Source organism: Vulpes lagopus, chromosome 5 (genome assembly GCF_018345385.1).
Source record: "Vulpes lagopus strain Blue_001 chromosome 5, ASM1834538v1, whole genome shotgun sequence".
NCBI lineage: Eukaryota > Metazoa > Chordata > Mammalia > Carnivora > Canidae > Vulpes > Vulpes lagopus.
In genome coordinates, this window is record NC_054828.1 from 48,526,265 (window position 1) to 48,553,485 (window position 27,221).

At 48.8% G+C, this 27,221-nt stretch overlaps 1 protein-coding gene across 1 annotated transcript; it reads left to right on the forward strand.

Annotated features, from left to right (window-relative positions):
• Positions 1-801: 801 nt before the first annotated feature.
• On the forward strand, positions 802-26,147 carry SLC1A4 (solute carrier family 1 member 4). Its single transcript, XM_041756692.1, has 8 exons — positions 802-1,521; positions 10,722-10,764; positions 12,776-12,838; positions 14,130-14,296; positions 18,551-18,784; positions 20,575-20,769; positions 21,275-21,409; positions 23,307-26,147. Exons 1-8 carry the CDS (start codon positions 1,004-1,006, stop codon positions 23,539-23,541), a joined length of 1,590 nt encoding a protein of 529 aa, XP_041612626.1. The 5' UTR covers positions 802-1,003; the 3' UTR covers positions 23,542-26,147.
• Positions 26,148-27,221: the final 1,074 nt, after the last annotated feature.

Below are 27,221 nucleotides of genomic sequence, written 5' to 3' on the forward strand. Positions count from 1 at the left end.
GCAAGTCGGTGATGAAACCACTCTGGGTAGTTGGCCTGCGACGTCTGGGGCCCGGAGGGAGGCCCAGGGGCTTGTGCACTACGTGGTGGCGATGCAGCAGCTGGAAGTGGTGGGGGGGCGGGGGGAGAGCTGCAGATTCTAGAAGAGTTTTGCATGCTGAGCGCACAGCCGGCAACCCAGGGCCTCCCCGGGAGGCCTTGACCCGGAGAGCGCTGCTGCGCACTGGAGGCCCCGCGCTGGGTTTGGGGCGCACCCCCGTCCCCAGGGACCCCGTTTCACGTACAGGTGAAGCCCGGTTACAGCCCTTAGTGAACGTGGGGTAGGTAAGGCTCCCCTAGCTCATCCCCCACCATCCATCGCGCTCTTCTGCACCGGGCGCCTGGAGGAGGCGCTTCGAGGCTGGAGGGCGCGGCCGGGGCGCGCGCGGTCCTTTTGCACGAGAGGCGGCCGGGTGCACCCACCCCGGCGGCGCCCCAACCCCCACGCTGCGTTCCACGTCCTCCCGGGCCCTCCGACCGCGCGAGCGGTCCCGGCAGGTGCAAGACGAGCCCGGGCCGCCCCGCCGCGGTCACCCGGAGCCCCGCCCAGGCACGGCGGGGCGGGGGGCGGCGCCCCCAGGCCCCCGCGGCGCCCCGGCCCGGCGCCCCGCCCCCTCGCGCGGGCGGCGGCGGCTCGCGGGCGCTGATTGGCCGGAGCCGCGCGGGGGGCGGGGCGGCGGCGTGAAGGGGGCGGGGCGCGCGCGGCTCACGGCCCCCGGCTCCCGGCTCCCTCCCCTCGCCCTCCGCGTCCCGCCTCGCGGCCCCCGCGTTGCATCATCTGCAGCCCGCGGCCGCGGCGGGAGGCCGGGCGCGGCGCGATCGGCTCAGCCCGGGGCTCCAGCCCGCGCCTCCGCCGGCCCCTCGCGCGCCTGCCTCTGCGCCCGCGCCCCGGGCTCCCGCGGGGTGGGTCACCGAGGCCCCCGGCGCATCCCGGGCCGGGCCCCCGCCTCCTCCGGCTCGGCGCCATGGAGAAGAGCAGCGAGACCAACGGCTACCTGGACCGCGCCCCGGCGGGGGCGGCGGAGCGGGGGGCGCCCGGGTCGGGCGGGGCGCGGCGCTGCGCGGGCTTCCTGCGGCGGCACGCGCTGGTGCTGCTCACGGTGTCGGCGGTGCTGGCGGGCGCGGGGCTGGGCGCGGCGCTGCGCGGGCTCGGCCTCCGCCGCGCGCAGGTGGCCTACCTGGCCTTCCCCGGCGAGATGCTGCTCCGCATGCTGCGCATGATCATCCTGCCGCTGGTGGTCTGCAGCCTGGTGTCGGGCGCCGCCTCCCTGGACGCCAGCTCCCTCGGGCGCCTGGGCGGCATCGCCGTCGCCTACTTCGGCCTCACCACGCTGGGCGCCTCGGCGCTCGCCGTCGCCTTGGCGTTCGTCGTCAAGCCCGGGTCTGGCGCGCAGACCCTCCAGTCCAGCGACCTGGGGCTCGAGGAGTCGGGGTCCCCTCCGGCCCCCAAAGAGACGGTGGACTCCTTCCTCGACCTGGCCAGGTAATGCCCCCCCCGCGCGCGCGCGCACCCCCGACCTCTCCAACCTCTCCAGGTGCGCACACGCACCCGGCCCTCGCCGCTGCTGAGCGTTCGTTCCTAGTTGGCTGCTGGTGGTGGCCTTGAACGTTTTTTTAAGATCTCCGGGTACCGAAAGCATCTTTTAGCGAGAACAGGCCCTACCGTTAGGTGGGAGTGTGTTCGGGAAGAGCATGTCTCACCTGTGCTGAGCTCCGACTCCGGCCGCCCTCCCCGGTGAAAACGTCCCAACCACACCCCGATATCTTCACCCTGTTTTCTCCGCATCAGGGAGCATTGGTTGAATTTTGCCTTTTGCCTGTGTCCTCCTCCTCTCTCTAACCTCCGGCCTTCCCTGTTAAAGCCCTTTGGCTCAGAGGAAGGTGGCAATTTTCAAAGACTTGTCAGTGGATCCAAGGATAAGGAGGCTGGGGTTAGTTGTATGAGGCCCATTCATTGCCCAGAAACATGGCTCTCCTCCCCCCACCCCCCACCCCCCACACACTTGGGACAGGTTGCTGGCCACCCCACAGTCAGGACCACTGCAGAGTATTGGGAGTTTCAAGGAACTTTATTCAGAAGGGTGAGTTCTAGAAGGGAGAGAGTTTTGCCTGCTTTTTGCGACTCTCAGAAGTTGCATTTAATCTCTTAAGAGGCAGTGTTGTTTCGGTGGATTTATCCAAAGCCTCACGTAGTGCACAAGCCCCTGGGCCGGTGGATTCATCCAAAGCCTCGGCCTCCCTTGGGTTTCTCCTTTAGCCCAGAGTTCACAGATGGGAAGACCGCAGCCTGGAGGCATGGCATGTAGGGTCCTGGCCAGGTTCAGCTGAGTGAGGAGCTCGGCTGGCTCCTTCTCCAAGTTTCCGATAATTCTGGGTTCGGAGCCTTGGAGGTATGTTTTGTCTGGAGTCACTGAGGCAAAACTCCTCGTAGCTGAGGCTGTGAAAAACAGCAAACTCTGGGCAAAGTGACTTGACTTCCTGCTATTTCCTTTCCTCCCTCTGGAAAATGTGATGACTGTCTGCCACTTGAGAGTGTGTTCATTTGAAACTACAACAATAATGAAAAATCCAGAGCTTTTGTATTGGGGGAAAAAAACCCTCTGATGAAGGGAACCAAAAAGTTTTTACCAAAAGGCAGGTAGAGGTGCCTATTAGGACTTTGATGCGATCGCAGTGTCTTTGGTATCTGGCAGCTTGATATTTGGAATCTTCCCTTTCAAGATCCTTAAAGTTCTGGGACTTCTAGTGGGGTGCTGAGGGTGCTTTTGGCTTATTACATTCAGCATATCATCAAATTTCTCTAGGACGGAAGGTCATTATGGGGTTAAAAGATTCTTTTTTGCCGAGATCAGTGGCCCAGGGAAGGAAGTAAGGATGCCCAGCTCTGACCTGCTAGTGGTCCCCAGAGGGAGGCTCAGTAGCATTCTTTTACCTCCAAAAGAGGGACAGTGGCCCCAAAATAGGGCAAGGTAAGAGGTTAGTTTATTACCACCTGTCCAGGAAGGGACATCTTGTTTCCCTTTTTTTTTTTTTTTACATCTTGTTTCCTGATCCCAGTTTTCTAGTTTTATTTTTTTTTTAAGATTTTATTTATTTATTCATGAGAGATACAAAGGGAGAGGCAGAGACATTGGTGGAGGGAGAAGCAGGCTTCCTGCAGGGAGCCTGATGGGGGAGTTGATCCCAGGACCCCTGGGATCATGACCTGAGCCAAAGGCAGACGCTCAACCACTGAGCCACCCAGGTGCCCCGAGATTTTCTAGTTTTAGATCCTAACCGCTACAGCTGCCACTTCTGAAGTAATGGTGACCCAGCATCATGGCTTAGTGGTCAGTGTGGGTGCAGACTTTTCAGTGACTTGGGAAGAGACCAAGAGAGCCTTTGTCGTGGCTTGTTGGGAACGGGCAGCATTTCATCCGCTTCCACAGCCAACCTCCAGCAGCTCACCGATAAAGGTAGGACAGGTGGTATGATCCTATTTTACGACTGAGGAAACTGAGACAGAGAGAGATTAAGTGATTTGCTCATGGTCACAGAGTGGTTTATCAAAAGAGGGATTAGAGAAACTGTGGCCCAGGGTTCAGGGCTCTCTTTCTCCCACTCTTCCCTCCCCCAAGTCAGCGTGCCCTCTTAATGGTGCCATGCTGTGTTCTAGTCCGACTGTCTCAGAAATGCATGCTCTGGGCCAAAAGGGAATCGGGTAAGAATATGATGTGGGTCAGGGCAGATGCCCACTTCCTCTAAACAGGACCTGAGCCCCGTCAGTGAGGGAAAGCCTGCGTACTGCTGCTCAGATTTGGCTTTCACGTTGAGCAGCTTGTGAGAGGGAACTGAATTCTGAGCCACATCTGCATGCTTCCTGGGTCTCTGGGTAAAAGTTTTAGGTTTGCTTTCTTCAAAGAAACCCTGCGGATGCTGATTTTATGTGACTCTGGGCATGTTCCTTGGCAGAGGCAGGGTGCAGTCCTTTCTGCCTGCGGGCCCTGAATGAAATAAAATAGCTGGCAAACACCTCAGGTATCCAGCAGGCCCTCACGGGGGAACTGCCCAGAACTTAAACACCCAGAGGGAGAGGGAGAAGTCTCTGATGACTTCGTGCAGCTACTGAGGTTGGCCGGTGGGGGCATGCCTCCGGGCTGCTCTGCTACAATTTTGAATTTTTTTGCAAGATGGCACTATGAGTCAGGAAGAAATGAAGTTAATAGATACTCATTATAACTTTTAGAAGATTTTCAAAATGCCATTGCTGAGTGGTTTGATTTCCCAACAGCCAACAGATTAGAAATAACAAAGACTGGGGAGTATATTTGAGACACTGGTGCTAGAAGCAGGCCCTTTGGGAGCTGAGAAGGGATGATGGATAGTACCTGGCAGGTTGGGAGAGCCCCAGTGTTCTCTTGAGCCGCGCTGAGCTTTATGCCTGGGGACCCAGAACAGCACAGGACTCTCAGAACTGGGTACGACCCACGTGATTGAGCCATGGCTTTTCATCCAAAATGAAATTGGGCACCAAAGAGACAGAAAGGGGTTATAAGGAACTCAGTCATTATGGAAATTCTAGGTCCCTAATGAGCCTTACAGACTGTGAGTCCTAGAACATGTCCCTAATTTCTGTGTCTTGGCTTCCTCGTCTTTGTGCTAGGCATCACGAAAGCACCTACCTCAGGAGATTGTTCTGAGGGTTACATGAATCAACGTCTGTAAAGCTCTGAGGCCAGGACTGGCCCACTGCATGCTTGCTCTGGTTACAAGTGGAGCAGTGTTACAGAGTTATTGGGGATCTTGGGTGTCTGTTTCACATGGACTTACGGGGATGGCCCTCTTTTCAGTCTGAAAGAAGAAGAATAAATGCGTGTGGAGAAAATGTCTGGGGTTGCTCAGGATGACTTGAAGCCAATGTTTTTAGGTATGTTGGGAACTATATGGAGCTTGGAGAAAAAGAAGTAATCGGCTACTGACTATGTTTGGACAAGTAGAATCAACACTGCGGGGAATTTGGAAAATGTAGAAGTCAGAACTGAACATCGAAGAGCCTTCCGTTCTAAAAGGGAGCAGAAATCCTGACATATCCTCTCTGACATTCCAGTTTCTCCCTCCCCCTCATTACATGTTTGTGGTCTCCAAAAATGACCTCAGTTTTCTTCAGCTCTAAGTGGAAAGGGTTGAGACAACTGGCTTCTAACATTCCCTTGGATGTTAAAAGTTGTAGTTTTCAAATGGAAAATCAGAGGCTTATCTGCAAAGGTGGCAGGTAGTGACAGCTCCCTGGCCCATGGCTCTGTCTGCACTGGCTGCCAGGAGAATGGCCCTGGGCCACTGTGTCATGCAGAAGCGTAGCGGGGTGCAGCCACGGGCCTGGTAGACACAAGTGAGATTTTGCCCGTTGCCCAGCCTTCTCAATAGCAGACAGTGCTTTGAGCCTTTCCCTTCACAGAGGGAGGCATGAGGGACTTAACTTTCCTTCTCAAGGACTTGTGTGAATGTGATGCCTCTTGACCTGCAAAGAAGAACATTTCTTTAAGAGCTGCAAAGAAACCAATCGGAGACTGAGCTCTAATATAAGCCCCCAGATTGCAGTCCAGGGAGTGAATAGTAAATCATTTCTTCGAACTGCTGGCCAAGGCAGGCTTTATGGCCAATGCCTATGGCTCTCTTCTATAGGCAAGATGCAGACTCTTAGCAAATCTTTTTTTTTTTTTAAGATTTTATTTATTTATTCATGAGAGACACACAGAGGCAGAGACACAGGCAGAGGGAGAAGCAGGCTCCCTGCAAGGAGCCTGATGTGGGACTCGATCCCAGGACCCCAGGGTCACGCCCTGAGCTGAAGGCAGATGCTCTACCACTGAGCCACCCAGGCATCCCAACTCTTAGCAAATCTAACAAGGGTCCAAATGAATGGAGGTTTCCCTGCCTAATTAGTCACTAAAGAGAAAAAGTGTCAGCTTGTTATTTAAAAATAATAATAATATAAGGTTTTAACCTGACTTCTTTCCTTCTGCCACCCAGAAGGCTACCTGGATAGTTAAGACACTGAAAAGAACATGCACCCAAAGGGGTGGCATGGATGGTGATTAAAAGCAGACACTGAGGGGGCACCTGGGTGGCTCAGTGGTTGAGCATCTGCCTTTGGCTCAGGTTGTGATCTCAGGGTCCTGGGATCGAGTTCCACATGGGGCTCCCTGCAGGGAGCCTACTTCTTCCTCACCCCACCCCTCACCGTGTTTCTCATGAATAAAATAAAATCTAAAAAAAAAAAAAAAAAAAAGGCAGACACTGCAGTCAACTACCTGAGTTTGAATCCACTCTCCCACTCACTAGCTGAATGGACAAGTCATTAAGCCTCCCTATCTCTCAGTTTTCTTATCTGTGAAATGAGGCCTATAATAGTATCTACTACCTACATTTGTTATGAGGATGAAGTGAGTTAATATTGGAGTGTCTTGCTAATATTCTCAAGTGTCCCAGCCCCTCAGGGACAGCCCTCAGGCCACTTGTTACAGAGAATTCATACTGTTTGTAGCCTTATTTCCCCAAAAGCCCCTCACCCCAGGGGCCTGGCATTAACCTTTCCAGCTAGAATCTAAAACTGGATATAGGTCTTAAAAAGAGGGTAGATTACTCCCCTGTCCCCCACTGTCACCATAATGTGAGCCCTCCATCGCTAGCCCTTCCTCTGCTCTCAGCCTTGTGGGGGGTCAAGATCTGAAGGGGCATGCCCTGTTAACGGACTCTGTAACAATAAGCACTGAGGATAATAAATATTTAGCAGGTGTACATACCATGCTGTATCCTGTTCTGAACAGTCTTTGAAATTTTCATAAATACGGTAAAGAATTTTTGAACTTAAATAAGAGGAAGTATTTCTGGAACAAAAAAATATACCTAAGCAAAAGTAAATTGTTTTCCATTCTTCTCATATAGGACAGGGAAATGCATACCACCCCTTGACGAATAGGATCAGAAGAGCACACAGTCCCAGATGTATAAAGAAGGAACAGTTTTGAAGTTTTTCATTGTGTGAGCTGCACGAGTGTACACTACCCCGCTAACAGAAGTTCTGCTCTGGCCCTTTCAGCCTCATCTCATACTGGTTTTCTGTTTAAGTAATGTACCCAAAGATCCCTCTAGCACCAAAAAGCCTTGTCTGTTCATTCTTTCCTCATTCTGTCTGACTTGGGTCTCTGAATTTAGTTCAGACATGACATTTTTGCAAATGTTTTTGACTCAGACCTACTCTAAGTAATACACTTTAAATGATGGCATCAGTACATATATGCCCCCACCTCCACCTGCACATACACAACATGAAATAAGTGCCACAAAACCTCATTTTAAATGTGCTACATTCTGGTATTTTCGATTCTGTCTGATGTTATCGCATATTTTATAAAATGTTGGCTATAACTACTGAATTGTTTTCATAGCCTACTGATGTTAGAGAAACTTGGGTCCAATGTACATCTGGTGTTATGTAATTTAAGTAAATGTCTAAGGATCAGATAACAGAAAAAGGAAATATCTGAGAATTTGAATAAGATACAGAGCTCAGTGGTTAGAAGCATCCTAACACCCAATGAAATAGAGACTGTAGAGGTAAAGCATGGAAAGACCATTTGGTCCTTTTTCCTCCCAGACTCTGGATCTCAGAACTCTAAATTTGCAATGTCCAGTATGATAGGCACTGGCCACAAGTGTTTAAATTTAACTAGTTTAAATGTAAAGAAAATTTAGGGATGCTTTGGTGGCTCAGTGGTTGGGCATCAGCCTTCGGCTCAGGGCATGATCCCGGAGTCCAGAGATCCAGTCCCACATCGGGCTCCCTGCATGGAGCCTGCTTCTCCCTCTGCCTGTGTCTCTGCCTCTCTCTGTGTGTCTCGCATGAATAAATAGGTAAATAAAATCTTTTTTAAAAAAAGAAAATTTAAAAATCCAGATTCTCCATAGCACCAGCCATATTTCATATGCCCAACAACCACGCAACTACCGTATTGGACAGTGTTAGGTAGAGCCTGAATGGGAGATGTACCAGCTAATGCCTCTGGGTTCTTGGTGGCCCCTCGTGCTAAGTGAGGAGGTTGATCTTGACCACCTTTAAAATCTCTTCCAGCTCAAATGTTTCTTATTTTGAACTTAGTTACACAGAACGGAGTTACTGTGTGAATGTGAGGAGTTAGGAAAAGTGCCCGAAGACAGAGCTCTAAGGAGCAAAGCTACTTGCATGACAAACAGCTGATCCCTTGGTGCAGGAGAGCTCAGGAATAAGGAAGCCAGAGCTCATTCACAGCAGCCTCTGTAAGAAGCTTGCAGAAAGATCAAAGTGAGAGCCCTGACCCTACCTGACTATGTAAGACTTACCATAAAGCAACAGCAATCAAGGCAGTGTGGTGTTGGTGAAAGAATAGTCAAATAGATCGATGGAGCAAAATAGAGAACCCAAGTAGATGTAGTCAACTGATCTTTGACAAAGAAGTAGAGGAGATACAATGGCGCAGAGGTAAGCTTTTCAACAAATTGTGCTGGAACAGCTGGACAGCCGACACCTAGACATAGACCTTGCACCATTCACAAAAGTTGACTCAAAATGGGTCACAGACCTAAGTGTAAGACAACACAGAAAACCTAAATGACCTTTAGAAAGGCAATGACTTTTTAGATACAACACCAACGGCACAATCTGTGAAGAGTGCAGAGAAATGTTTTGCTTTACTCCTAGAGCCTCAGCACCTTGCCCTTTGTGTGGGCAGGAGGGACTGTGCCTGGTCTGTGGCAACTAGAGGGGCAAACGGAAGGGAGGGTGATTTTGTGGATGCAGGAGCTACATCTCCCTGCCCCCAGGGGTTGCCTTCCCGGGGACTAGTATCTGAGAGATGACCTTTAGAAAGTCCAGTCATCCCCTTGAATGTATGTGTTTTTTTGGTCATGAACCCTTTGTAGTTAGCTCTGTATCTTATTTTTTAAACTTTTAGGAAATTTTGAGGTATGATTTAAATACAACAGAATGCCCCCATTTTAGGTGTACAGTTCAATGAGTTTTAATAAAGAATGAGTTGCAACAAAGAAAGTCTAATAGCGAGAAGGAAGCCCCAATTTTATGTAACCTAATCATGAAAATGATATCCCATCACCTTGGCTGTATTCTGTTGGTTAAAAGCAAATCATAGGACCCACCCACACTCAAGGGGAGGGTATTGTACAAGGTGTGACTACCAGGAGTCTGTCTTACGTTGCTTGTCAAGCTGGGTTGCCATCAGACCTGCCTACCTCTGAAACCAAATGCACTGCAAGTGGTTGCCTAGAGATTCTAGTGCTAGGTAAACAACTCAACCCCAGAACTATTAATGGGTAAGTTTGGCACAAATTGTAACGGATGACTCAGCCTTTTATAAATGGACCGTCACTGGGATTTTGTCGTATATCAGTACCAACATCCTGCATAGAGCCTACCCCAAAGGAGGCCCTCAATAAAAACTGTTTGCTTTGGGGCACCTGGGTGGCTCAGTCAGTTAAGCATCTGCCTTCAGCTCAGGTCATGACCCTAAGGTCCTGGGATCGAGCCCCACATGGGGCTCCCTGCTCAGAGGGGAGCCTGCAACTCCCTCTCCCCTGCTCATGCTCTCTTTTGCTCTGCTCTCTCTCTCTCAAATAAATAAATACAATCTTAAAAAAAAAAACTATTTGCATTAATAGATTTTGGTTTCAAGCTCTAGCTTAACTTGATCAGTTCTATTGCCCTTCTTTTATAACAGATATTTTATAAAATCCTTCATTCTGAAATGAAATCCATAAATAGCATTACATACACACATAATTTTGAGACATCAATATGACTCAGCAGTAATATAAAAGATAAAAGGAGAGTAATTTGTAATAAAAATAATGTGTTTCAATATGTAAATATCCTAATACAAAGTGGTTAGGTGCTTTCTTCTGAATTTACATTCACCGTTAATGAGACAGCTGTGAATGCAGACTGGTACTTGATACTGGTGTGTGTAATTAAGGACCCAGATCCTACAATTTGCCATCGGTGATGTGATTTTCCAGAAAGATGAACAATTTATAGGAATATTCCAAACAAAACAAAAAATTATTTCACATTTTGCACTGTAATTGTATTCCTAGAAAATTCAGTGTATGTTCCAATTGTGCAAAAAGAAAAAATACCTTGTTTTGTAATTAGTTTAGTCCGAGGTAATTATAAATAAGGTTCCCATCTACAGGTGTGTCATATAGGACATTTGGAAAGTGTGAGGGCCACACTCACTAGGATGAATGGCCAGGACCTGGCACTCCCCCCAATACACGCTCCCCCAACTGCAAGAACGCCCCCCAATTATTTCGACAATGAAAACATTCCGTTGGATTTCACCAGTGGGCAGTACCAGTCCCGTTGAAAACCACTGCAATGGGGCTTAACTTCTAGGGGAAAGGAAAGTGATGCAATTTTCCAGAGGACCACGATGGAGATAAGGGTAAAAATCGGCACACTCAGAGTTATCTATGGTGGCCCAGCAGCTGAGGCATAGTTGGGTGCTTGGATCAAGCAGGGCCCACACTAACTGCTGTGGGGAGAGGGACAGGAAACACTGTGTGTTGAGCTGTCGGGAATGTGCATCTTAAAAGTGGATACTTTGAACGCTGAATTTTAAGAACACTGACAAGTGCTTTCTTTTCCAACAGAAACCTGTTTCCCTCAAATCTTGTGGTTGCCACTTTCCGTACGGTAAGGCCTGATGCTTTGCTAAAAGTAGGAGATTTTTATGGGGGTGGTGTATAAATGATGCTCTAGAGGGTGGGTCCGAGACAGGTAGTGTTGTTGACAAAATTGGTAACTCTGGCCTAAACTCTAATAGAAGGGACCCTGCAGTAAAAACAAACAAAACAGAACAACAAAAACCAAAAAGGTTTTCTAAAATATCCCATTGGTTCCACCATCTTTTCATATCACCTGATAAATACCCTTAAACCACACTTTGGGGATCTCTTAAATGTTTTAGAATTAAAATACATATATATATATGTATACACTTTTCTGATTATAAAGGTAATATATGCTCATGCAAAAAATAAAGTGCAAAAATATGGAAGAAAGTAAAAATCACTCATAATCACTACCTAGAGATACCCATTAACGTTTTGGTATACATCCTTCAGATATATGTATGCTCTCCATGTGCACACACACACACACACATTTTAAAAATAAAAATAGTTGTACTGCACATCTCGTTAGTATGTACACATACCACACATACTGTTTTTAACCTCTTTTTTAAGGCGGCATATTATAAACATTTTTTTCACGTCAGTAAATACCCTCCTGCATAACGTTAATGGCCCTATTCCATTGTGTGAGCATATCATAATTTTATTGTCAGTCCCTTATTGATAGACATTCAGATTGTTTCTAATTTTCCCTAATTTTAGCAAGACTGCAAGTAATGTCCCTGTAGCCATGCTTTATGAGGAGGAAGAATGTAAAGATCTAGGTTAGATGGACTAATCTCATTGCCTTTTCCAAGCAAAGACTTTTCTGTTTCTATTTACATCTTCTCCCTCCCCCTCTCTCTCTCAAAAAAGAAAAAAAAAATCTGCATCTAACACAGCTGTGGCTTATATATATAATGTGAGGTGGGAAAGAAAGAAAAGGTTTATGAGGTTGTCAGTGCCGCTCACAGAAGGCGTGGGGTGGGTTTTGTTTCCGCTGTCATCCTTTATCACAGGACAGCTGAACACCTCTGCTTGTCTGAAAGCTTGACAAATCAGAGCTGAGAGAGACCAGACCTCATCAGAGGCAGGCACCAAGCAGTACCCCGTAATGGGCTCCTCTTGACAGTTCAGAGCCGGGTGTCCTTAGAAAGGGTCAGAAAAGGCATTTTATAACAGACTCCATTCAATGGTGTGCTCTGCTGCAGGGAGACACCTGTGTGCATTGTGCAGCAGTATGTGAAGTCAGTTGTAGGTCCCAGTTTAGAGAGTCATTTCACTTCTGGTAAGTGAGTCTCCCACAAGACTTAGCCAGAAAAGGCCATCTTGCCTCACACCCTTTGCTTTGGAGAGCAGATGCCAAGGCAGATTAGAAGTAAATGTGGAGGGGCGCCTGGGTGGCTCAGGAGGTTAAGCATCTGCCTTCAGCTCAGATCATGATCTCAGGGTCCTGGGACTGAGCCCCGCATCTGGCTCCCTGCTCAGCAGGGAGTCTGCTTCTCCTTCTCCCTCTGCCCCCCGCCCCCCACCTGCCCAGCCCTGGCTCATGCTCTCATCCTCTCTCAAATAAATAAATAAAATATGTTTAAAAAGGAGTAGATGCTGAAAAGCAGTCAAGCTCAAATAAGTGTTGGAGCAACGCAGGGTATAAACATATGAATGAAAATAAAAGGACACATTGAAAAATGAACTTCAACATTACGAGATTAATACCGAAGTTCAAATAGTATAACTTGTCAGCTGTTTGAAATATCAAACTGTCAGCATAAAATTGCACAGACTTTCTCCTCCAAACCATTGTCCCTAATGGTGTGGGTCCCTAAATAACTCAGAGGCCTCTTGGGGTGTGTGCCACTTTGGTCTTAAGTAACTTTTGTGCAGTTCTCAGAGGCCCTCGTCAGGCCAAGTAAGGAATTCCCAGAACACTCAGAGCGAATTAGAAGAGTAAAGAGGTCCAGCAGACCTCAGTTCCTCTGGTTGGCCTCCACCTGTGACTGACAGCGGGTTCCTCTTTCTCTTGTTCCCAGTATGCAACTGATTACAGAGAGGTGATCCACAACACAAGCTCCGGAAACGTAACCCATGAAAAGGTAAAGCTCTTTAGAAGATCACTCGTGGCAAATCATTTATAAAGCAAACAATACTTTTTAATTGAAGAAGCATACATGATGCAGCTTCTCAGCAGGGCTGACAACTCTGGGCTTTGAAGGAACTATCTGAAAAACATAGATTAGGTTTGCTCCTTAGGTTATTTACCAACGTGGCCAAAGGCCAGCGTCTGTAGCCCTGGAATCTTCAGCAGATGCATTTCAGCAAATTGGAACTAATGTCCCTTCAAAAAATATTTTGTAACACTCTTCTATGCATAAAACTTGTCTTAGGGGCTTAAATTCTTGATAGCCATCATTCATTCACACATATTTTTTGAGTAACGATTACTGGGGAGGTCCCAGCCTTCATGATAGGGCTGGAAGGGACCAGAGACCTCGAGGACTGATTATTCAGTGCTGCTCCAGAGCTGTCGTGGGAAGAAAGGAGCCCTTTCCAACCACACATACAGCTTCTCAGGGCTGAGGGGCTCTGAGCTCTACCAGCCTTTCTTGAGGAAAAGTGCTACTTAAAAAAAAAAGTCAAAAGGTAGTAGTTAGTCCAATGCACTTCATCCTGCAGGTGAAGAACCTTGAGGTCAGAGAAGCTATTTAATATCAGAGCTGGGACTAGAACTCAGATCTATGGTAAAAATGCTCTTTCTCTTTTTCCATGCTGACCTACGTCTCCTGTTTAGAATATCATAATGTGTTTTGATGGAATAAAACATTTGTCCAATATATGCTTGTAGTAGTGAGATTAAGTATTATGTGAAAAAATAAGGAATACAGTATATCTGTTTAGATCAGTGACCTGGGAAAGAATATCCTGAAAATATCCATGTCGATCCTGAAAATCTTTGGTGAAATTTGTCAGCTAGGAGGCCACTGCAACAGTCTAGCAACAAAGGATTTGTTGACATTTGGGAGGCACAATTAAAATCATTGACTCTCGACCTGAAGGAACTTCTCACCAAACAACTCTTCTTTTATTTTTTTTAATTAATTTTTTTATATTTATCATTGCAGTGTAGTTGACATACAATATTATACGAACCAGCTCTTCTTTTAAAAACAACCCTTTGGGGGCACGTGGGTGGCTTAGTCGGTTAAGCATCCAACTCTTGATCTCAACTCAGGTCTTGAGCTCAGGGTGGTGAATTCAAGCCCTGCATTGAAAATGTTACTTGATAAAATAAAATAAAAGCAACCCTTTGCAGTGATGGTCCAACCTCTACTCAAAGTCTCACTCACCTGTTGTAAACTAGACCCTTTGTCTCCTCTGACCCCACAGATCCCCATTGGCACTGAGATCGAAGGGATGAACATTTTAGGATTGGTCCTCTTTGCCCTGGTGTTAGGAGTGGCCCTAAAGAAACTCGGCTCTGAAGGAGAAGAGCTCATCCGTTTCTTTAATGCCTTCAATGAGGCGACGATGGTGCTGGTGTCATGGATTATGTGGTAAGTGTGGCCCGCCTGGTACTCTCCCTCTCGTTTCTCCTGCCACCTAGAAAAGAACCCAAGTCTACTGTCCGAGGTCACCCCTGTGGGGCCACCTGGCTAGGTGCTCAGCCTGTGGTTGATGCACCGTAGGCCAGACTTGATACAGGGGGTGGTGGAGGTGGAGACAGTTTCTCCTCTTGTCCAAAACCTCAGAGAATCGGGCACGTGCCATCGTTACCAGTCTCTTCTTCAGCACCCACAGTGACCCCTTATGATTCTATCACTGGTGATTTATTTATGACTTTCCACCATCATCTATATCATATGGGATGCCCGTATCATCTTTTGGGGCCATGAACTCCATAAATGTGCTATCTGCTGCATAAAATAAGGCTTAAAACAATAGACCTCAAGCTTCAAAGGGGCCCCTTCCTATAATATTTCACAGCATGGAAAACAAATCCATTTCCACCGCATGCATATATAAACTTGGAATGGTCTCTTTTTACATAAATGTTTCTTTATGTAGCATCAATAAATGCACAGTTGTTTAATAAAAACCATTGGATTGATTTCTGGCTAACAAGGACAAATTTGACCGGAGGTCTCAAGGTGACTTCTCAGAAATCATACCGATTTCAGTGCCTATCCCTTCAAGCTCCCAAATTTTGGATTAAAGGAAATTATGTGAGAAAGTGATGTTCCCCATGTAAGACATTTGTTTTCAACCTGAAAACCAATTTATAGTCATTCCTTCAATTCAGTGTACTAGTTACATAAGCAGGTGTTCAGTAAGGCAGACCCTGCCATGTGTCTGACTGCAGTGGGAGGTCTGTTGCCCAGCAAATGCACCTCACACAGAATTAGGGTTTAAAATGCCTCAACCAGGTTTGAGAGGGATCTCCAGTAGCAGCTCTTTCTGTTTCTTTCCTTTGCTAATTACCTACTGTAATGTCAAAGCACCTGCCTACCCTGCACCATGTAACACCTCAATGGATTAAATACAGGCTCAGCAACCTTTGTAGACCATATGGTCTCTGTCACAACTACCAACTCTGCCATTTTATGATGAAAGCAACCATGGATTATTTATAAATGAATGAACATGGTTGTTCCCATAATCAGGGTACCAACCCAGACATTAAACTATCCAAGGAGGAAGGAAGAAAGATGGAGAGGAGTCCCCTAGAAATATTGAAAGAAAACATAGGGGTATGGAAATTCTTCATAAATAAATAAAATATGAGAAGTAAAAGCCATTAAAAGCTGTTAAATTTGACTACATCAAAGTATAAAATGTTTGCATACAAAATATACCTAATATACCTTGAATAAAGAAAGGCACTTCATGAAAAAAAATTATATATAATGTGTACATGTACACACACACACACACACATACACAAATCTCAAAGCATTAGTATCCAAAGAACTGGTACCAGTTCACAAACTGTTTATCTGTCTGCAGTGAGATTATTTTTAAAGATTTTATTTATTTATTTGACAGAGAACACAAGCAGGGGGAATAGCAGAGGGAGAGGGAGAAGCAGAAGCAGGTTCCCTGCTGAGCCGGGAGCCTGAGGCAGGGCTGCATCCCAGAACCCTGGGATCATGTCCTGAGCCAAAGGTAGACACTTAACTGACTGAGCCACCCAGGTACCCCCGCAATGAGATTTCTAATACTTTCATTGTCTTTTATAAGAATATTGGTCCATGACTAGATAGAAATACACCAAAGACAATTTGACAGGCACTAATGTAAAGAGTTCTGGTTGTTGAAAAAGAAAAAAGACTGAGTATATTATTAAAAAGTGGACACTTTCTGGGTGGCTCAGTCAGTTAAGCATCTGCCTTCAGCCTGAGTCATGATGCCAGGGTCCTGGGATTGAGCCCCACATTGGGTTCTCTGCTCCATGGGGAGTCTGCTTCTCCCTCTCCCTTGGCCTGCCACTCTGCCTGCTTGTGCTCTCTCTCTCTCTCTCTCTCTCTCTCTGTCAAATAAATTAATTAATTAAAATCCTTAAAAAGAAAAAAAGAAAGAAAGTGGACAAAGTATGTGAGCAGGCAATTCATAGAAGAGGAGACCTGGATGACCAATCAACATTTTAAGGGATGCCCAACTCATTAGAAATCGGAAAATGAGAAGTTTGGTTTTATCAGGCATTGATAAGGGTGAAGATAGTTTCCAGCATAGGGTGGGACGTTTAGCAGTATCCCTGGCCTGCACCCTTGAGATGCCAGCAGCAACCCCTTCCCAAAGCTGTGACAACCAAAAACATCTCCCGGTGTTGCCAGATGTTCCACAGCAACAGGGAGCCAGTGGTGTGGGGAAAAGATTAGTCTCCTGGACAGCTGGTGGGAATGTGAGTTGAAACAGCCACTTGAGAGAACAATTTGTGGATATCCACTAAAATGTAAACTATATACACCCTACCACTCAGCAGTTCGATTTCTTGGTGTCTCTACCCTAGAAAACACAGGCATGTAGGCCAAAGAGGCTGCCTGGGGCATTGTTGGCAATGACAGAAACCTGGGAACAGTCCGCAGGTCCATCAGCAGAACGATGGCAAAATAGTCTGTAGGATTTCAGTTCTGAGGATAATATTTTTGAAAAATGAGGTGAAGGTGGAAATAACCCAGATGTCCATTGATAAATGAACGTGATGCAAAACGTGATGCACACATACGATGAACTATGATTCAGTCTTGAGAAGGGATGAGATCCTGACATGAAGAAAGCTTGAAGACATGATGCGAGGTGAAATAAGCCAGTCGCCAAAGGACAGATGTTGTATGATTCCATTTACAAGAGGTACCTGGAACAGTCAAAATCACAGACACAGAAAACAGAGCAGTGGTTCCCAGGACAGGAGGTTATTGTTTAATGAACACATAGTTTCAGCACAGGATACGGAGGGTACAGGAGATGGAGAGTGGTGATGGTTGCACAATGTGAATGTACCCGAAACCACTAAAGTGTACACTTCAAAAAGCTTAAAATGGTAAATGTTTTGTTATGCATATTTCCCCACAATTTAAAAAGACAAAATGAGGTAGATTTCCATGTATTGACATGAAAAGATCTCAAAGACAAACTGTGGGGTTCAAAATAAACACACAGACTTAAATACATACCTGTGTATCCAAATGGATAGCAAGTAGGAATAGTTACATGACGAGGGGTCGGGCGTGAGGATGGTGCCCCAGAAGAGGATTTTGACCTAACCCGTGTTTTAATTTTTTGAAAGGAGAATGCATTCATGAGTTGCTATGGAATTTAACATTAATAACACTGCTTAGAATATCTCCGTAAGGAAAATTCAAGAAACCAGTGACAGTGGCTGTCTCCAGGGAAGGAAACGGAGTACTTGGAAGGGGGCAGACGTGGGAGGGAGACTATTCATCCCTTTGAACCCTTTCAAATTTGAACTATGTGATAGTATTTATCTGTGTAATTGAAACTTGCAAATAAAGTCAATGGTTACAAAATTCTCCCTAAATTTATATTCAATTCAAAACAGCCGACTTTGGGGGTTTGTAACTCCCAGAGTTCATTCCTTCCCTTTTTTCTTCCCGTCTTGCCATTAAAAAAATCTTCACGTCCGAGGAGTGTTTCCCGAGGGTCATTGTTAATGACTTTTTCCCACGGAATCATGTTCTCCAAACCACAGAGAATTTAAAACTTAACAAAAGTCCCGGCTTTGGCTCAATTCTGTATCACAGCAATTCTGCAAAATAGGTGTTGGTCTTTTGTGTTACTCAGTTCTCAGAATAAGCCTGACCAAGGCTGAAAGTCAAGTTCCCAGTCCCAGAGGCTTTGATCTTAAGGAGTTCCTTGGCTTTCCACCTGGGAGCCCAGGTGGTTGATAGCATCCCTCTGTTAAGAACATAATGTATCAGAGGGGAGAGATATTTGGGTTCTGGTTCCGACTCTGTTGCCCATGGTGGTTTATCATGTTCATTTCACTCAGTTTCACAGCCTATAAAATGGGCCCATCCTTTTCAGTTCTTCAGGATCATTCGAGGGAGAGCTTCCTTTTTTTTTTTTTTAAAGTAGGCTCCACGCCCAATGTGGGGCTTGAACGCACCACCCTGAGATCAGGAGTTTCATGCTTTACAGACTGAGCCAGCCAGCCACCCTTAGGGCCATCCTAGGGAGAAATGAAGACCACTTAGTTGAAAGTCCCTGTGTTGTGTATCAGGAAGGGCCTGCATCTCCAAGGCCCGTCATCACATCACTCTCACTGACAAGCACCTGTGCTCATGTCCTAGGTATGTACCTGTGGGCATCATGTTCCTGGTTGGAAGCAAGATTTTGGAAATGAAGGACATCATTGTGCTGGTGACCAGCCTTGGAAAATACATCTTCACATCAATATTGGGCCACTTTATTCATGGCGGAATTGTTCTGCCACTTATCTATTTTGTTTTCACACGAAAAAACCCATTCAGGTTCCTCCTGGGCCTCGTCACACCATTTGCCACAGCATTTGCCACCTGCTCCAGGTGAGTCCGTTTCCGGTGCTCTTGGCTGCCCTGCACCATATTAATATGGAACCAGGTGAGGCCAGTCGTAGGTGCACAGCCAGCATCGTGACATATTTTAATTTATTGAAAACTCTAAATTGGTCTCGTCCGGTTTTTTGAATTGCCAGCCCCACACTTTTATGGAAGTGGGTTTCTGGGATCACCAGAATGAGGAACTGCCTCATTGCCTTCTCCTCCTTGCTCCTTAGGGGTCAGATCATTATTTAACCCACTTGTGGGTCCTCACCCTAATTAGTAAGACCTTTGCCCGAGTAAAGAAAGGGAACCGCTTAACTGAAAAACGCATTGCAGGGGAGTTTCTAGAATGATGCCTCCCCAGTTCTCACTCTAGATACATGAATTAGAAAATAAGACCAAGGCATCATGGTGAGGAATGGCTGCTTAGCTTTCTGGGAGTCCACAGGGTTGTGGGATTATCTAATTTAGTGCAAAAGATGTCACTATTGGAAATCCTTCTCCAAAATTGGGCTTTCCAAGTATGTTGAAAACTTTCAAAGGATGGCAGCAGATTGCATTCAGACATTTGTGGCTTTTGCCTCTCCACTGCATGTTCCCCATCGCCCCCCGTCCTGAATGGCTATATAATAAGGTGGTGGTGGTGGTAAAAAAAAAAAAAAAAAAAAAAGAATTAGGGAGGGAAGTTTCTGTGGCTTAGGAACAAACCAGCTTCTTGGCGGTGCCAGCCGCCGTCTGTGGAGCCCGCAGAGCTAGCTGGAGAGAGCAGGGCTTGTTCCTCATCTAGGAACATAGTCGCTCACCAGCCTCTCACAACCATTGCTCCTTCTTGGCCTACAAGGGAAAAAAGTCATAGTTTGCCTTTTCTAGTGGGAGAGCAGGGAACAGTTCAAGAGAGGAGACTCGCATATCACATAAACTGTCCTTTGTGGTCTTTTTTTTTTAATTTATTTTTTATTGGTGTTCAAATCCCATTTACAATTGCACCCAAAAGCATAAGATACCTAGGAATAAACCTAACCAAAGAGGTAAAGGATCTATACCCTAAAAACTACAGAACACTTCTGAAAGAAATTGAGGAAGACACAAAGAGATGGAAAAATATTCCACGCTCATGGATTGGCAGAATTAATATTGTGAAAATGTCAATGCTACCCAGGGCAATTTACGCAATTTAATGCAATCCCTATCAAAATACCATGGCCTTTCTTCAGAGAGTTGGGACAAATTATTTTAAGATTTGTGTGGAATCAGAAAAGACCCTGAATAGCCAGGGGACTATTAAAAAAGAAAACCATAGCTAGGGGCATCACAATGCCAGATTTCAGGTTGTACTACAAAGCTGTGGTCATCAAGACAGTGTGGTACTGGCACAAAAACAGACACATAGATCAATGGAACAGAATAGAGAACCCAGAAGTGGACCCTGAACTTTATGGTCAACTAACATTCGACAAAGCAGGAAAGACCATCCACTGGAAAAAAGACAGTCTCTTCAATAAATGGTCCTTTGTGGTCTTGAGAACGTTTCGCACTATGAGGTAACGTGGGGTTTCTTGAAGTTGTTGGAACAGATGTATCCGGGTAAGTAATGGAACAGGTAAATCTAGGGAGTCAGGTTTGGAATATTGGGGAATTGACATCACCCCACAATTGTGACAGAAACGTTGAAACAACTCCCAATTTTTCTCTTTCTTCAAGGGGAGAAACCCAGACATCGGATGATGCTAATTGCTCTGTTCCTGGGTCTGAGCTGGGAAGGGCTATTGTCATGGCTGTTTTTCCCTTTCCAGCTCAGCGACCCTTCCCTCCATGATGAAGTGCATTGAGGAGAACAACGGCGTGGACAAGAGGATCAGCAGGTTCATCCTCCCCATCGGGGCCACCGTGAACATGGACGGGGCAGCCATCTTCCAGTGCGTGGCCGCGGTGTTCATTGCCCAGCTCAACAACGTCGAGCTGAAGGCAGGGCAGATTTTCACGATTCTGTAAGTTCGTTATTCTCCATCTTTAGGCCTGGGTCAAAACTTGAGGGTTGGTTTGTTCTTTGTTTTTGTCCTGTGTGTGATTTCCTTTGAAACACCTCATGAATACCATTCTCACCATGACTTGGTGACATCTCATTTAGAAGATGACAGCGTGAATTCATTACTTGAGGAGAGGGAATCACCTCCGAAGGGCTCAGCAGGCAGGAGGATCTAGGGCTGTGTGGTTTTGGTTTCTTTTTTAAGATTTTATTTATTTATTCATGGGAGACACAGAGAGAGAGAGAGGAGGACATAGGCAGAGGGAGAATCAGGCTCCTTGCAGGAGCCTGATATAGGACTCGATCCCAGGACCCCTGGATCATGACCTGAGCTGAAGGCAGATGCTCATCCACTGAGCCACCCAGGCGCCCCATGGTTTTGGTTTCTAATAGCTGCCATATTTTGCATTTCCCTGCGCCCACACCATGCCCTGTGTTAACGGCTAGTCTTCTGTGCCATCCCCTAGAGTGACAGCCACAGCGTCCAGTGTTGGAGCAGCAGGCGTGCCAGCTGGAGGGGTGCTCACCATCGCCATTATCCTGGAGGCCATCGGGCTGCCCACTCATGACCTTTCTCTGATCCTGGCTGTGGACTGGATTGTGTAAGTAGCAAGTCTTAAGGGCACCAAATAAAAGAAAGTCTCTGTTGACTCCCCTTGGAGCTTGGCACCCTGCTGGGTCTGAGGCATGCAGAGAAACTTCAAATATGCCTTATTGAAGGAGCCTACAGTTGAGCTGGTAAGACAAAATCTAGAGCTAGGAAAAATTAAACAGTATGAGAGTCAAAGACCCATGGATGACCATGAAATGTCGTTACTGGTTAGTGCATCCAGGAAAACAGGGGTCCGAGACCCGGGCTGGGCCCCCAGTGCAGGACCGTGAGACACGAAGGTCTAGTGGAGATCAGGAGCTACGTAGGAGTCATAGCCATTGGAGCAGTGAGCCTCTGGGAATAGTTGACCTGGAACATCCAAGGATTTCTGGCAGGGGAGTGAAGACGAACCCAGCTGATGTGAGTGGGTGGGACTCAGCGGAGGAGGAGTTAGGAAGGAGGTGTGATTCAGGCCACCATCACCAGGGCTCCTGTAAAAGGCACAGAACTGTGACTGCTGATTCTGAGTGTGGCGTCCTTGAGTCATGTGATACCCTCTTTAGGTATGAGCAATACTTGTGTTATAGGGAAGGTCACCTGAGGTACTAATGCTGGACAGTAGAGCACATGGGTAAGGAAGCGAGCCCTGGAGCCCAGGTCCAGCTTTACCGCTTACTAGTGGTGTGATGGGAGCTGTGCTGTGCTTCGATCTTGCTCACTGTCAACTGGGAATCGCCGTAGACCCTCCCCAGAGCCGTGGTGGAGAGTAAGTCAGCTAGTGTACCCGCAGTGCGTAGGAGAGCTCCAGGCCTGCGGGAAAGCGTTCAGGAACCGTTAGTGAGGAAAGACGCTCCTGGCCAGGCTGGCCAGAGCCAGCAGGGCTCCCCTAAACCCTGGAGTCTGGCACTGGGCTCGTGGCTCTGCCCACTGGGGGTTGGCGGGTTCCAGCCTTTGGTGTGAGCCCTGGAAACTTGAAGGGGCTTCTCAGAATCCTTCCGGCTCCTCAGAACAAGGGAAGTGAAATGTGCAGCAGAGACTCGCGTTGTCCAGACGGCTCATCAGAGGGGACTCGGCCCCTGAGCTGGTGAGTTGGACGGGACCAGAGCGGAGTGTCAGAGGCCCCGTCTGCTTCCTCCGCCAGCTGCCGCTGCGTGGGGCAGGCAGGCCCCGTAGAGGCAGGCAGGAACAGGGACGTGGGGCACCGGGCAGACTGCCCAGTGGAAACCCGAAGTCCCAGGAGCCGTCCACCACCCCGTGGCCTCTGCTTCCACAGCCCTCAGCTTCTCAAGCTCACACTTTGCCCCCTCTCTCCAAAGTGGGCGCTGTACTTGCTCTGAGCCCCGGGAGAGAGGGTGTCACTGGGCTAATCTGGGGGAAGACAAGCTCCCGGAAAGGCCGGTGCTACGGGAGGTGCTTGCCAGCCACAGGGAGCCCAAGAAGGTTAACGCCCCAGCCACAGGGAGCCCAAGAAGGTTAACGCCCAGCGGAGAGTGTTGAGGGGGGGAACAAAGGGGCGTTCCCACAGCGTACGGTGAGCGGGAGGGAAGCTGGATACGAACCCCTGTCTACACCATCGCCCCAGCTGCGTGGCTTTCATAGGATGGCGTCTGCCACACGTAAATACGCACATAGAAGGTAACGGATCAGGTGTTACTAGATTCGCTCAGTTGTGAAGTGTGGATGGGCGACTTTTGTTTTCTTTATACTTCTCCTCTTCCCAGGTTTTCCCCAGTCAGGGTCTGTTCCTTTCATGAGAATAAGGAATATTGAAAGGAACTCGGTCTACAGTAAAGTGAGGCCCAAGCCTGAGTGGCCTGGCGCCCAGGGGACCGCAGGGCAGGCCCGCAGGTGCGGTGGCGCCCGCCCTCTCGGCAGCATCGCCTGCACGGCCTTCTCTTCTCCCGCAGGGACCGCACCACCACCGTGGTGAACGTGGAAGGGGATGCGCTGGGCGCCGGCATCCTCCACCACCTCAACCAGAAGGCGATGAAGAAAGGGGAGCAGGAGCTGACCGAGGTGAAAGTGGAGGCCGTCCCCAACTGCAAATCGGAGGAGGAGACGTCGCCCCTGGTGACCCACCAGAACCCCGCCGGCCCCGCAGCCAGCGCCCCCGAACTGGAATCCAAGGAGTCGGTTCTGTGAGGGGCCGGCCTGGGGCCTGCCTGGCAGCAGGGGTGGCCCGCCCCGTGGGCACCGCGCTCCCGACCTGAGCCCCAAGCAGGGCTGTGGCCCCATCACCCGTTTGAGGATCACTTCTTGGGGGCAGGCCATGGGCTTCCCAGCGGGGCCCGGTTCCCGAACACCAGGACACTCTGACATTTGGCTTGATCGGCATACAGGTGCCACTGCGTGTGCTTCGGAAACACGTCCTGGGGCTGCTGGGCTGGGGGCAGGACAGGCCCCCTGGGGACCTGGTAGTTAAAGCTCGGAACAACGCACCTGTGCTCTTCACTGCGCCCGGCCAGCTGTGTCTTGGGGGCCTTCCGGGGAACCTGGCGGGTTTACGGTCCTCTGGCACACGGCCTCGTGAGCCGGAGTCATTGGAGAAATTCCCAAATTCTTACCCTTGGCTGGAATTCACTGAGCTGGGATGCGAGGTGTCGGGATCGCTCGCTACTGCGACGTGTGGCTGGTTCCGATGCACTGGTTGCTTGGGGGGGGGGGGGGGGGCGGGGAGGGCGCACGTCGTCCAGCTGGAAACACTGCAGACAGTGTTAGCACTGTGGGGGCTCTGGTCAGTGGCATCGCGTAAACAGCTTAAATTCTGAGCTCAGAGGAAAGGGGGTGCAGCTGGCAAGGGGAGGGGAAGCAGCCGACCAGGACAGACGGACACGCACACGCAGGCAGGCACACACAGTTGTCCTCATTCTTGTCCCAGCCCCAAGGACGTTTCCTGCTTTCCGTGAGCTGGCCTCCGACAGCACTGTGGCTTTATCCTCATCCACGTGCTCTGGGAACAGGCCAGAGAGGGCCCGCCCCCTCCTCCAGCTTCCCACTTAGGACGCGCTGGCTTATCAATCTAGTCCTATAATTCAACAGGCCCCTAAAATCCTGCGCCGTGCAAAACAAACACAGAAACGAGAAAACACAAACCCGCTCACCAATTAGGGTGGGGTGGGGCACCCCCATCCCCAGGGCCCCAGGCCCCCCTGGCTTTGGCCAATTGCCACGGGCTTGGTTTCTTCCCCTACCAGCCCATCAAAGTTTAAAACTGTAAACCAGGTGTCCCTGTTCCTCCAGATACCTGCTGACCCGGTTTGAACCTAGGTGAGGGGGCTTTGTAGAGATGACGGTGTGGCCAGGCACAGGGAAGGCTGGGGCTGGCAGTGTGTCTCCATGGTGTGACCTGCAGCGAAGTCCTAGGCCTCACTTTACCCCATTCATAAAATGGGGCTGACATCACCTGCCTCTTACCTACCTCAGAGGGATTTGGTGAGGCAAACTGATGGAGTCCGTGCAAACACCCATCGCACTTCTTGGATATCAAGTGCTAACACCCCTATGCTCTTCTTTTTTTTTTTTTTAACCCACGGAATGCCTTTGTCCACGGAGGCTTCGTTCTGCCAGTGAACATGCCGTGTAGGACAGAACTTTGTCCTCCACGTGCGGTGGCAACTTATCGTGACACTTGTTCCCTGTGTAGGTATTTGCCAGCATCAAGTGCAAACTCTTCCTACCGATTCACGTGTTCCTGAAGGAACCACCCCATCTTCCAGCACATTTCCAGGTTCCCTTCCCCGTGACTCCCGGGCCCCAGGCACCTGCCACCTCACAACAGGCCATTTAACAGCTCCCGGGCTTTCTTATTCTCCCCGCTGCTGTGGCCTTGCTGTCACCCAGGCCCCCCGGACGGCACAGGCTGTTAAGACGTGTGACCCGGGTGTTGAGAACGGGTCGGGGGGTCAGAGACGGCAGATTGGGGGGTGTGCCTCAGTGGGACGGGCCCGGAAGAGGCTTGGAGTACAGAATGCCTGGCGGGGGGAAAGCCCAGCTCCCTCCAACTCTCTTTAAACCAGCTCCCAACCCTGTGAGGCCGAGGGACAGGAACGAGCCCAGAGGTGCCTGGAAACCTCCACCCTCTGGCTCCCTGCTGATCCCTTCTTTTTTTCAAAGGACAAACAGTCATATTGTTTGATCCCAAATTGCAAATGAACATTCGCTATTTTTCAGCCTCCAGGAGATCCTTCTCTCTCCTTCCTTCACGTGGATACATGGCTTCAGATGCACAGACGCACTTACGTGTGCGTGTGTCTACACATTGTTTTAGCTCCAATCCAAGCAGGTTTGAATTTGGACAGAGGTGACCTCGCCACAACGTTTATGGCTTCTGCAGACTGATTTTCCTCTTTTTCAAAGTAAACTTCATAAAACGTAAAAATCGGAGCCGCACATCCCGGGGTCCACCGTCGTCTGTCCTGAGCCAGGCAGTGCAGTAGGGAGAGCACCGCGGCCTGGAGCTGGGGCTTCTGTACCAACACCCCCCACACACACCCATGAGGTGAGGGCACCCCCTTCCCTGGGAGCAGGAAGGTGCCGTGTTTCAGTCCATAAGAGGGATCTGACCAGGAGGGACCTGGCTGGGGAAAATCCCACTTTCTCACTCTGACGCTGTCTCCCCACCACTCTTCTAACATGTCGTCGTGTCGTAAATACTGTCGAATACTGTTCACCCCTGACTGTTTTGGTGTGCGTGACATTTGCCTTAAAACATAGCAGTCCTCCAAATGAATACAGTATTTCTACTAGGATCTGCGCGTTCCTTTATTGCTCTCTTGTGTGTCCAAGTGGCGTTTACCGATGGAGCTCTTCCAGATGGGGCTCTTCTAGTTGGGGCTCTTCTAGTTGGGGCTCTTCTAGATGGGGCTCTTCTAGTTGGGGCTCTTCTAGTTGGGGCTCTTCTAGTTGGGGCTCTTCCAGTTGGGGCTCTTCCAGTTGGGGCTCTTCTAGTTGGGGCTCTTCTAGTTGGGGCTCTTCTAGATGGGGCTCTTCTAGATGGGGCTCTTCTAGTTGGAGCTCTTCTAGTTGGGGCTCTTCTAGTTGGGGCTCTTCTAGTTGGAGCTCTTCTAGTTGGGGCTCTTCTAGATGGGGCTCTTCTAGATGGGGCTCTTCTAGATGGGGCTCTTCTAGATGGGGCTCTTCTAGATGGGGCTCTTCTAGATGGGGCTCTTCTAGATGGGGCTCTTCTAGATGGGGCTCTTCTAGTTGGGGCTCTTCTAGTTGGGGCTCTTCTAGTTGGAGCTCCTCTAGTTGGAACTCTTCTAGATGGGGCTCTTCTAGATGGGGATTTTCTAGTTGGAGCTCTTCTAGATGGATCTCTTCTAGTTGGAGCTCTTCTAGATGGGGCTCTTCTGGATGGGGCTCTTCTGGATGGGGCTCTTCTGGATGGGGCTCTTCTGGATGGGGCTCTTCTAGTTGGAGCTCTTCTAGAGGAGCCGCCTGAGGGGGACTGAATTGATTTTTGTTCTCCCAGCTTGTAGCTAGCCTGAGCCCCTGAGGCACAGGAGGCCCTCAGATGGGCTGGGCCAGGCTGTTGCAGGGCGCTTGCTGATGGGCCTGCACAAGGCCAGCATCCAGCTCTTTCTGGGCACCTCAGCTCTTCACCGCTGGCAGGGCTTATGAAAAAGTGAGTGGTTTTGCTACATACCTCCATAAAATTAAGTCTTGTCAGAACTAGATCAACAGGCCCTCACTGAGCATCCTTAAGCCAAGAGCCACGCTGGAAGAATGCCCCAGTCCATAGAACTGCTGAGAAAGTCCCTGCTTGAGGCCCTTGTCCACGCCTCGACCATCATCCATACCACACCCAGCCCTTTCCTTGTATA

Excerpts from the sequence above, each read along its gene's own strand:
- SLC1A4 (XM_041756692.1), top strand. The coding sequence starts at position 1,004 with ATGGAGAAGAGCAGCGAGACCAACGGCTACCTGGACCGCGCCCCGGCG. Across the intron at positions 1,522-10,721 it reads TCCTTCCTCGACCTGGCCAG|AAACCTGTTTCCCTCAAATC; the intron begins GTAATGCCCCCC and ends CTTTTCCAACAG. Across the intron at positions 14,297-18,550 it reads CTGGTGTCATGGATTATGTG|GTATGTACCTGTGGGCATCA; the intron begins GTAAGTGTGGCC and ends CTCATGTCCTAG.